Below are 11,332 nucleotides of genomic sequence, written 5' to 3'. Positions count from 1 at the left end.
TACTCCCGGAGTACCCCCCACAGGAGTCCCCGGGGGACACGGTCCAATGCCCTCTCCAAGTCCACACCCTGAGCACACCCTCCCGTCCCCCTTTTTGAAAAGGGGGACCACCACCCCAGTCTGCCAGTCCATGGGAACTGTCCCCAATGTCTATGCGACATCAGGGACATTATTATTATTATTATTATTATTATTATTATTATTATTATTATTATTATTATTTTTTATTATTATTATTATTATTATTATTTTATTTTTTTATTTTTTATTATTATTATTATATCCTTCCTGCTTACCAAAATTCCTACATGGCTGATATAATTTTTCCGTTTCTGACTGAAATGCTGTTCACTATTTTGTCCTTTAACAGCCGCCATAGTGTGAAGTCACAATCCAACATGGCGCTTCCCATGCAGAATAAGTCGAAGCATCTTTTCAGATTCATTCACAAGTTTAGCTCGCCGAGAAGGTTTCTCTGCGCAAACGCCAGTCCGGAAAACAAGGTATGTGCTGCGGACAAAGGAAAGCTCTTTTTGTGCCGGTTTCATGTTTGCTTAACGCTGCTGTACTAAAGTTCTCCAGTTAGCAGCAGGTCAGCAACAGACTGCAGAGGAGGGAGCAGCATGTCAGCTCTGAACTATCTGCTAATTATCCTTTTAAGGAGCCTGAAGCATGCAGCTCCAAGTTAACAACAACAGGCGTAGTTGTTCATATAGGACACTCATTAAAACCTCATTCCCCTAAATTAATGCTATGTTGTATAGTACGTTATTGTCGTCAGAACATATACATTTTTTTATCGACGTAATATTTGTTTATTTTACACGTGTATTGAGAATAAATGTATTAGTATGAATAAAATGCGGTAAATTTATTTTTTTATTGACGGTGTAAGATCAATGAAACTCTAACACTGATATTCGATGGAAGATAAATGAAGGATAATGTGAGATTGGGAGATCCAGAGCCCCTGCTGCTCTCTGGATTGAGAGATGTTGTTGTTAGTCAAGAAAAAGTCCCTGCAGTACAGTGCTGTTTTGTGGCTTATTGCAAAAGATGAACAATATTTTAAAAAGTGGCCTATTAAACTATTTGTTCTCTTTTAGTTCATGCAAAGATGTGCCAGGACTTTTCAAATATTGTAACCTAACTTGTGCTTAATCCAGATAATAGGTATTTATTTTCAAAAGAACAGAAACCACAGACGAGCATAATTTTTATTAGTTAAACTGGCTTCTTTGCATTTTCAAGGTAACATATCTTGAGAGCTTTTTGTCCATCAGTGCACAGACATTGCTTTATATTCTATGCCGTAGTTATTGCTTTCTTTATGGTCTTTGTTGGAACAAATGGTTTATTTTAGAATAGGGATGTTATTTGTAACACTTAAAGCTAGTTTTATTATTTCTATTATTGTGTTTCTTTTATTTCCAAAGGCTTAACTTTGTTGCTTTATTAACTGACTAAAATACTCAGCTACAAGCCACACAGCTTCTCTACGAAAGAGTTTCACATAATTAATACATTCAGATGCATTTATTCAAAATTACTTAAAAGTGAGAAGTGTGGAGAATATATAGTAGTTATTAGACTGAATGAGTTCTAAAGAAACTTTCACACTCATTGTCAGTAGTCATGCTTATGCATTTATAAGTCATGCGCAATATACAATCCAAATGCATAATCTAGGCAACTGTTATTTTTGTTGTAAAGTTTGTTGCAAACTTAAAAACGACTTAATGGACCGAGCGATTGCCGTTCTGTGTGTGCTGCTGCAGAATTGTTTACGTCAGCAGGTGATTCTCTCAGACCAATCAGCAGTCTGCAGTGTATGCAGTCTGGTTTGGCCTGTACAAGGCCTAATTCATCCCTAGTTTTATATGTTCTTTAGTGGGGCAAAACATTACACAGTGACAGTTTGTTTGAACCTTTCATCCTCCAAACGTAAGGTTACTGAATCAAAGTCAGAAAAGAAGTAAAAGACAGCTATTTTGTGCCAGTCATCAACATGTCTCGCTGGAGACTTTCAGGAGATTTTCTTCATGTAGGGGATTATCACCCTCGTGAGCAGCTCTTCTAACTGCATGATGTGTTCAGATGTGAAAGTAAACCAGGCCAAAGGAAGTCACTCGGACTATCCTGGTTCAAATGCACCCTGACACTTTACTGAATTTGCAAGTTCCAACAAAACTGCAGCTCTACAGAAGTTTTTGAAGCAATGTTAAAATGATGCTCATTAAGTTCTAATGATATTTGACAAACTTATGGTCCCTTTTGATTTCAGAAAACTGGACTGGTACGTTGTATTTATGGCTTTTCTGTAAAGTCAACCAGCAGCAGTGGCAGAATGCAAGAAGTCAGCTAAAATACTGTGGACAAAGTTGCATTTCAAGAGGTCATCCATTCCTGTTTAAAATTCCCTTAAAGTGTGATTATTACTTTTCATCTAAGAAAGTAAAGTAGCAGGATTGCAGCAGGAACCTTGGGTTTTTATGACAGCTGCTTTCAGTTTGACAGCAGAAAGTGCTTTCAGAGGTTTGAAACCAGCAGTAATGGTTAACTTTAGTGTGAGTTGCTCAGAAGGCAATGAGGAAAGTACAGATGAAAGCAAGCACCCGAGCTAAGCTCTGGAGAAAAGGTATTCTGGGAAATGAAGGAAGTCATAAATTGATGTTGAACCAGACTGAAGGAGAACGTGGCTGCACGTAAAACACTTAGACATGTCGTCTGAGGAATTCATGAAATTTTATTTGACTCAGTTGGTTTGTAAATTTACACTTTTTCTGAAAACCTTTTGTTTTTATAGTGTCTTCTATGACACATCTCATCAGTTTTTTGACGTTGACAGTTGCAGCTTTCATATCTGACTAAATCTGGAGTTTATTTTGTTCAGTTTACTGTCCCAGCCTTGTGTGTGAAGTCATATTATCTGAAGTGCTCCTTCACTGGATTCAAGAGCCTTCTTACAAGTCAGCTTGAAGTTTTCTGCCATTGTAATTCTGCCTTAGAAAAGCAAATAGGGTGTTAAGACAAACTCTGAGTCCCCTGGCAGACATAACTAGTTTGTGTCAGTTTCAACAAGAAAACTAAATATTGGACTGCTGTTGCATTCTGGTCCAGCTTAAAACCTCATTCTTCAGCCCAGAGCCCCTCTGCAAGTTGATGTACGAGCTGTTGTACAGTATGCACGTTCACTGCCGTCCTGTCTGCATTTTGTTAAGACAAAGTCTCTGGAGAGGCCCGAGAGGTGTGCGACGTGAGGGGAGGAAGGAGCTGGAAGTAGGGCGGGGGGACTCAGAAAGCATCGCAGCAGTGCTTCATTACCAGCAATAACATCAAAACTGAGGTGTTGGATTTCATTTGTTTTAATTTTCTCCAAATGTGGATGGCGGCGTGCAAACCCCAGCATGCTTACAATACTCTGAGGTGTGATATACGTCAAACAAGAAGCTATTTTTGAGGCTCTTCTGTTTTAAAACTCAATAAACTTTAGCAGACTCACACAAGGATGGTGTGTGTGACACTTGTCATGTGTTTTTAGTTTTTTGAGGAATGTTCATCATCTTTTGTTTGCTCTATAATTCTGTTATTTGTAGTTTTATTTTCCATCTGCTCATGCCTGTACGTATCAGTATTGTCATTATTATATAAGAGCAAGAATTGAGATGATGCTCTTTTTACTGTTTTTGTTTCTTTGGGCATCGTCCAGGACAGATTATGATCATATTTTACTTTTGGTCAGGGATCAAATCAGTACTAATCTTGGATGCCAGTCTTGAAACTATAGTGACTTTTTAGATTCCCTGTGCTACAGGGTTTGGGGAATGTGAATAATTTATATTTCAGAATATTTATGTTTTTGTTTTGTTTTTTTTTTCTTAAACATAGATTGTTGAAGATGTGTCCCAATTTTATTTTGTCTGAATCGGTGTCATTGGTCTAATTTTAATTTGTGTAAAAGTTAATGTAAGTTAACGCTCAGAAAAACCAACATAATATTTATTGTGCTATTTTAGCCTGTGATGCTCAACTTGATCTTTATAATGCTCGTTGCCCAAGTATCATGAAGAAGGAACAGTCCATCTCAAGTTATATCTACATCTCACTGAAACCTAAAGAAGTAGGATTATTGCAAATGATACAAAAAAATAAAATAGGTAATAATTACAGCTTTAGGCTCTAAACTCAGTGGAGCAGAACTTCTGATTCATGGGCAAAATGGGATTTTAAATAAACTGGTGCTGAAAGTGTTTCTAGTTCATTTCCAGTCACTGTTAGTCAATAGTCTGTATAGTGTTACAGGTCAGGTATTTACTTTATTTCATTATTTTTAATTATCTTAAGAACACTGAACCATCATCTCCAGATCAAGCTACTGTTTTTAAAGACCAGAGCAAAAGTTTCTATGATGTTGGCTTGTTGTCATGGCTTCAAGAGGCAGCTGATTGAAGGGAAAATCACCGATTGGGGATGTTGGTTCCCTTCATTACTAAACTCACAGCCAATTTCTTTTTTCTAAACGAGATAAAACAACACATTTTACAGCTAAGGCTTTGGGTTTATTATGCAGTTAGTCAAAGTATTTAATATTATATTGTCATTTTCCCATAATAATTAAATATAAAGCCATATTAAAGTAGTTACAAAGATAATTTCTTTAATCTAACAAGTAACTGAATTGTAATAACATGATATTACCCTTTTAGATATGAGATTACTTTCTTTTTGCACACAGCAGATGTGTGGGAATAATTTATTTTTATTCACTTGAGCTTTGTTTTGAAGTGAAAATTGATATAAAATCAAATCCAGCCATGCAGCCATCCAGCCAGCCAGCCAGAGGCAGGGTACCCCCTGGACAGGCCACCAGTCCATCGCAGGGCTATAATCAAATCATGACTAGATTTGCTATTGAATGAAATTTTAGAAAATCTTGATTCTCTTTTCTTTATCTAGCTCATAAAACACATTGTGTTTCCAAGTACAATTTATCTGGAGTCTTTAAGTTTTGCCATTGTAGTTTGTTTTTTTTTGTTGAAAGTAAAATATTTGTTCTCACATCCTTTCTGCCCTACAGCTGAATATCGATCATAAACATGCCGATCCACTTCCAGCTGTCCCTCGCCTGTGGTCCTGTTATTGGCTGATACCAGTCATGTCAGCTCTGGGCTGCAGGAAAGAGGAAGTGACTTCTAATTTGCCTCTCTGTTTTCCTCAACTCCAAATTCACTTACTCGGGTGTCAGCTAAAACCATTAGAGCAGCTCCTGCACCACATGGGAGAGGCCAGCGAGAGTGAGGAAACATGGCCTCCCCTTTGAGGATGTACATTAACTGCCCTATTTATTTTCAACTGTCAGAAAAATCGGCTAATTCACAGCAGTCCCTTCTGTGTAATTAGGTCTGTCGTAATCATTCTCCAGCCAGGGCACTCACTCAGATGCTCTGCACATTTAGCCCTTTATTTTAAAAACTGTCCCACATGTCGGCTTATTCCTATTTTGAAAATTCATCTCACTAAACTGAATTACAGAACTGGCCCATCGAAATGCAGCCATAGTGGTGCCTCCTGTGTTTTACTTGTGGGCCTGATCCAGATTTTTTTTTTCTTAACATTTTTAATTAAAACATACCAAGTATCAGATATGAGCCTTTCAAGCTGCACTCAAGTCAACATTATCTGCCCTTGCAGGAGGAAATGACTACACTCTACAGAGGTGCTGGTGGTGGAGTCTTGACCTGAGTGTTACCATAATTACACACTGATAAATTTACGATGTGAGTGCCATTTATTTTTTGCTGTGTTGCGACTTTTATGTGTCTTTTTAGGTATTATTAGCTCTCCTGTCAGTCATTTGTTTCCTGCAAGTACAATAAAAGTTAAGCATGTCTGTTGTCAACACTTAGGGAGAAGGAAGTGGTCTAATGAAACAATTTGAAACACTCATTATGTGTTTAAGTAAAGTAGTTCTATATAAATTCAGCTAGTTTTGGCTTTTTGAGATATACACAGCTGCTCTACATGCAATCATGGAAGATGAGGAATTAGTTTTAATAGGTTTAGAATAAAGCCGTTTTAATAAGCGATAATGATTTTGAGCAAATTAGTCCTTTTTGGTAAAAAGACAAACAAAACAATGGATTTGAATTCTCTTTATTTTGGCCCAGTTGTATTATGTTTTAAATTTATGCATTACTCCATGCAGCAACGCAGTATTGACATTAAGTTGTTGGAATGAATTCATGCTGTAGGGATCTAAAAACATGAAGTCATATTAAAATGTGTGGTGTGTGTCCACATCACATGCTTTTAGTATGTTCCAGTTGTCCTCTGAACTCGGAATTCCAAGAAATTTTTCCTGGAAATGATGAAGTGATCTTGTTTTTCCCAGTGACGATCTCGTAAGTTTCAGAGGACCCAGAGATTCCAGATTTAAAGATGGCTGCGCCCAGTACCACTTGTAGTCCATTGTTGTCTTTATTAAAATTCTCTATAATAAATTTAATGCCTTTTAAGTTTCTAGTGTAAAGAGCAGTGAGTTCTTTCTATTGATAATTACTTTGTTACAGCGGGTTTGTTCGTGTCAATATGTGTGGTTTATTAATCATAATCACCAAAATTGGCTGCTGTTTCCATGGTGATTTTCTAGTTTTTACACGGCATTTGTAGGTGCTCATAAATTGGCTGTTTTCTGAGTTGGTGCAGCTGGAACGGCAACTACCTGGTAATGATGTCACCAACTCTCGTCCACTCAGAATTACGAAACAACTAGAACGCACCACTTGATGCAATAGACATATTTTTGACACATTAAAGTTAAATTTGAAGCAAATAGAAATGCAGTACAACACCTTGTAACTGTTTTATTGGAAAGCAAGGAAACTTGGTTATGAGATAAATGCTAAAAGTAATCTTTTTCAGTTTGTATTTTTTTTGGTTTGTCTCTCCAACATGTTTTGTGTGTTTATTGTTGAGGACGAGACTCAGCTGCCAGTAATCCACTGAAATTATGTTGATAATGTTTTGCAATGCAGTGATGTTTTTCTATCCTTTACATATTTGTTTGTAAAGTGCAACTAAATCTAAAACAACATTTGTAAGCAGTGATTTAGACAGGACTCAACATGTGTAATTCTTACGTTGGATGTAGCAAAACGTCCCAAAATTCTCCAACTTCCAAAAGCAGGTTGTTCCCTATGAGATATTTAGACCCTTATTGGGTCCTAAATAAAATTTGATTTAGTGCTCCTCACCAGTTTAGCACCTCTGGGGATTAATTAGTACTTGTCCTTGACTCAAACCTCAACCATTGTATTTGCTGAGCAGAAAAACTACATCTACCATACAACAGAAGAAGCAGCCCACAACAGATGATTAAACCAGAATTATTTCACAACCATGATGCAAATAAATTAGTATAAAAGCAAGTTTTTGTGTGTATTAACCTTTTTATTTATAATATTCAATGATATTTATTTCAATTACAAAATTACAATTGAACAAGATGAGTAAAAATGTTTAAATGATTTAAAAATAATGTTAATAACACTTGCAAACTGTAATTATTGTAATTTTCTAATCAAGATTGATGGTAGGACATGATCTTTCCTTCCAAGTAGAGATGTGTAGATTTGCATGGTTCCATTTCTTCTAAACTTTTTTCATAAAAGCAGATTTTTTAAAGCTTACATGTGAATTAAAAGTCTCCGTATTCAGAGCTACCCTTTAAGAATGTTCCAGTAAGTAGCATTAATATGGACAATAGCGTCTCACAGTTTGAAGTTTGTTCTTACCTTCAACTATCTTCACGAATGTTAGTCTAATAACATCAGTAGGTAATATGACACCAGTATTTATACACTGTTGGTATGAGTCACTTCCCATAAACTAGAAGTCATTAGATGTTTAGTTTCTAATGAGCCAGATAACAGCTTCCGGCCTTAAGTAGGAGCCGCTCGTCTTGGTTATCTCCCCCAGGCTCTATTGAAGTGTGGTTCCTTCAGAAGCTGCAGCCTGTTAGGGTTGGAGGCCGGGGCTGTCTCCCCTGCCAGGTTATTTTTGGAGCACCGTCGGGCCCTGTCTGCGGGGAGGGCTGTTTTTGAAGGGCCTCCAGTCCCATTAATCAGCCGAGGGACCCCACGGCGCGAGTGGGCCCTGAGCCCTGTCCCGCTACACTGCAGTGTTCTGTTCCTGTACCCCTGCTCTCTGCACAGTGTGAAACTCAGAGGAACCTCATCAATCTCACCTGTCCCACATGTCAACCGCAGATTTAATCAAATGCTCCTTCTGGGCCTTCCCCTCTGCTGCTGCCCCTCCAACACACTCACTCGGCGAAAAAGAGAAGAAAACAGCGAGAGTCTTAACTGGACTGTAGTCACATTTACTTTTTTTTTTTTTTTTTTTATTCATGGCAGTATATCCTGCACATTTTCACTTGTTCTTTTTCTAGTTTATCCACAGCTGCATTTTTCTTCTTCTTTTTTTGGGCTTGTGTGTCCACATGCATTCATGTATGGGTGTTTTCTTTGTGGTCATATGTACTTTGTTTCAAGCTGTGGTGTGTTCCAACACTGGCTAAACATATACATACCTTTAGGGATAAAGACGGCTAATACAGTGAGCCCCATTTCCTGTTTGATAGCTCACTGAAGTGCGGCTCTGTTGGTCGCCTGCTCTAACAGGTCCCAAAGTGAGCAAAAGACAGAGCTGAAGAAAGGTACACAGGAAGGTGTGTCAGCGTGTATTTCAGCATGATATTGGTGTTAATGGGATGCCTGGGGTGCCCAGGACAGCAGAGGAACACTGAGTCCTGTGTGTAAGACACCCAGCAGGGTAGCTGTGAATATCCTCCACCTGTGGGCCCATCGCTGCGCTCTGCAGACGGAGTCAGATCTGGACCTCTTTGCTGGCCCACAAAGAGCTGATGGTAAGTCGCAGCGGGGTAAGCATCGATGCTCCCAGTGGTGGATTTGCGTCATGTTGAAATTGGCGTGGTGAAAAGGCGGCGACTGTTGTGCCCTCTTTTCAGCTCCTTGTTGAGAGAGATGTCAGTGGACCACTGCAGAACACCGAGGCTCTGATATGATGGATGAGCCCTGAAAAGCAGCCCAGAGCAGATCTGAAAAGAGAAATTCACTGTTTTGCAAAGTCTAACTCAACCAAAACCATGGCTGTGATTAATAACATTGGTTGGAGGGATACTATACTGTATGTCTGGGAAAGCTAAAACTACCCAGTACTTACAACAATGATGTGAATTCTAGAAGCAGCTAGAATTAAGCATGTTGTTCAGAAAGACAACAGATCCTTCAAAAGATGAGCATGCAGTCAGGATGTGTGTGCACTTGTAAAAGTAAACCAAACTAATATTGTAAGTTTGAAGTACAAAAAGTAATAAGACTAAATCTGATGCTGTGTTCTTTTTATGTGTGAGTTTTTTTATTCTTTATGGATGGTTGAAATTTTTGTCCAGTTTAAAATGTGATCGTTGAAACCATCAAAATATATGGCCTCATAAATCTGCCAGTCAGAACTTTGATCTTCTTAGCAAATTTAAGACCCAAGTTTCTTTGTGTTTGAGCTTTTATCCCTCCGCTTCTGGTATTTTTCATTGCTCTGCATTCTTTGTTATATAGAAGAGAGTAATTCATGCCATCCCAGCATGAGATTTATATACATTTGAGCATTAATTTAATTTAGCTTTTGATAAAAAATGAAGTGAATTAGCTCCAGCTCGACTATTATATTTAGTTTTTATTAATGCAGCTTGTGCAGAAGATCTAGTCATAATACTGTTTTTGATTGGCTGTCTGATAGTTTTCTTTCTGCTGCTGCTGATGCTTGATGGGAGCTGTCAAATTCTTATGAACAGACACCTTCACAGCTTCACTAATGTTGATATAGGCAGACTACGACACATGCGGACATACGTCTATGTTTGCACATGACCCGTATCCCTATGGATATTACCACACACACCGACAAATGAATAACTATTCCCGGAAAGGTCCCGGAAAGTGTGAAAACATGGCCTATTAGTGTATATAACCTTCTAGCTTTTGCCGTTAATGTCACACACACGGAGCGTAATGCGTTTAGCATATGGCAGACGTGAATAAAGAAGGCTTTCGTCGCCTTTTCAGTGGTGTAGTGCAACTAATATATGAGGAGAGAACTACCAGTTTTGTGTCTGCTATCTTAACATCAGCAGGCATTCATGCGAGAGTGAGCATAGAAGTAAAGACACAATGAAGAGGGGCGGACTGCACTGTTCACTGCAGCTTTGCTCTTTTTTAAAAACTATAACTAGGCAAAGAAACATAGCATGTCATTGGACCCCAGGTCATTGTGTTTGAAAGCTGAAGACTTTATTTTAATTCTTAAAATGTGGCATTTCTTTGTCTACATCTTGTGCCTGTGTGGCTCTAAAGATTTTTTTTTCTGCCAGCTGGTCAGCCAGTCAGATGCAAACCAGTTGGTCCCAACTCTCATACCTAAAGATATTGGGCACCAGCATGAGGTTTACTTTGGTGAATTTGAAATGTGTGTTTTAGTTACTATTTGATGGATTGCTATAGGATTTAGTACAGGAATTCAGGTTCCTCAAAGGCAGTATTGTAGTAACTTTGGTCATATTTAAAGTTACAGTTTAGTCTGTTATTTCTAGTGTTTTACCAGCCCCTGTCCAAATACTGTTTGTTGTCCAGTGTGGTTTCATAAGAAAGAAAGAAAAAGAAAGAAAGAAAGATTAGCATTACCACAGTTATGTAATTTTTTTTATTTATATGGTAGTAAACAGTTCAAAGCATATAAACATTTTATCTTATTTGACTTTCAAGTTGGAACCATTAAATCAAAAGAAAATCATTTATTTCTTTATTTTCAAATCCAAAGATGTCGCCCCCTGCTGGTCATTATGATATAATGTATATCTTAAGACAGAAGTCTTCAATTGGGGTCCTTTTGTATAACTCACCAAAAAACTTCCACCTAGTTAATTTGCAAGTGGTGATGCAGCACCTGCTGCTCATGTAGCAGCTGAAAGGCATAAGCACAAACAAAAGAAGACCTAAAAATAAACAGATTATCTTCTAAAGTTTGGATTTACATTAAATGAAACAAATTTAAAAAAATTGTCATGTTAATGTGTGTCAAATGTATTGTGCTGTTCATGATGGCGCAGGAGCCATGGTTGGTTTAAAAAGTGGTCTAATCTAACTTGTAACCAAACTTGCAAATCTTACTGACATTGTTGCTGATATACAAACTTGAAAGTCCTTTGCAGAATACATGTGCCATTGCAATACATGTAGCATTCAGCTATATGATGGTC

At 37.9% G+C, this 11,332-nt stretch overlaps 1 protein-coding gene across 1 annotated transcript in view; it reads left to right on the top strand.

Moving 5' to 3' along the window:
• The first annotated feature begins 393 nt into the window (after positions 1–393).
• wars2 (tryptophanyl tRNA synthetase 2, mitochondrial) overlaps positions 394–11,332 on the top strand; it is a 31,912-nt gene continuing 20,973 nt past the window's right edge. Inside the window, exon 1 of the mRNA XM_042002654.1 lies at positions 394–503. Coding sequence (XP_041858588.1) covers positions 399–503 — 105 coding nt within the window. The 5' untranslated portion in view covers positions 394–398. The remainder of the gene's footprint in view (positions 504–11,332) is intronic.

The sequence above is a fragment of the Melanotaenia boesemani genome, chromosome 12 (genome assembly GCF_017639745.1).
Source record: "Melanotaenia boesemani isolate fMelBoe1 chromosome 12, fMelBoe1.pri, whole genome shotgun sequence".
Lineage (NCBI taxonomy): Eukaryota > Metazoa > Chordata > Actinopteri > Atheriniformes > Melanotaeniidae > Melanotaenia > Melanotaenia boesemani.
This window is presented reverse-complemented; position numbering and strand designations above follow the sequence as displayed.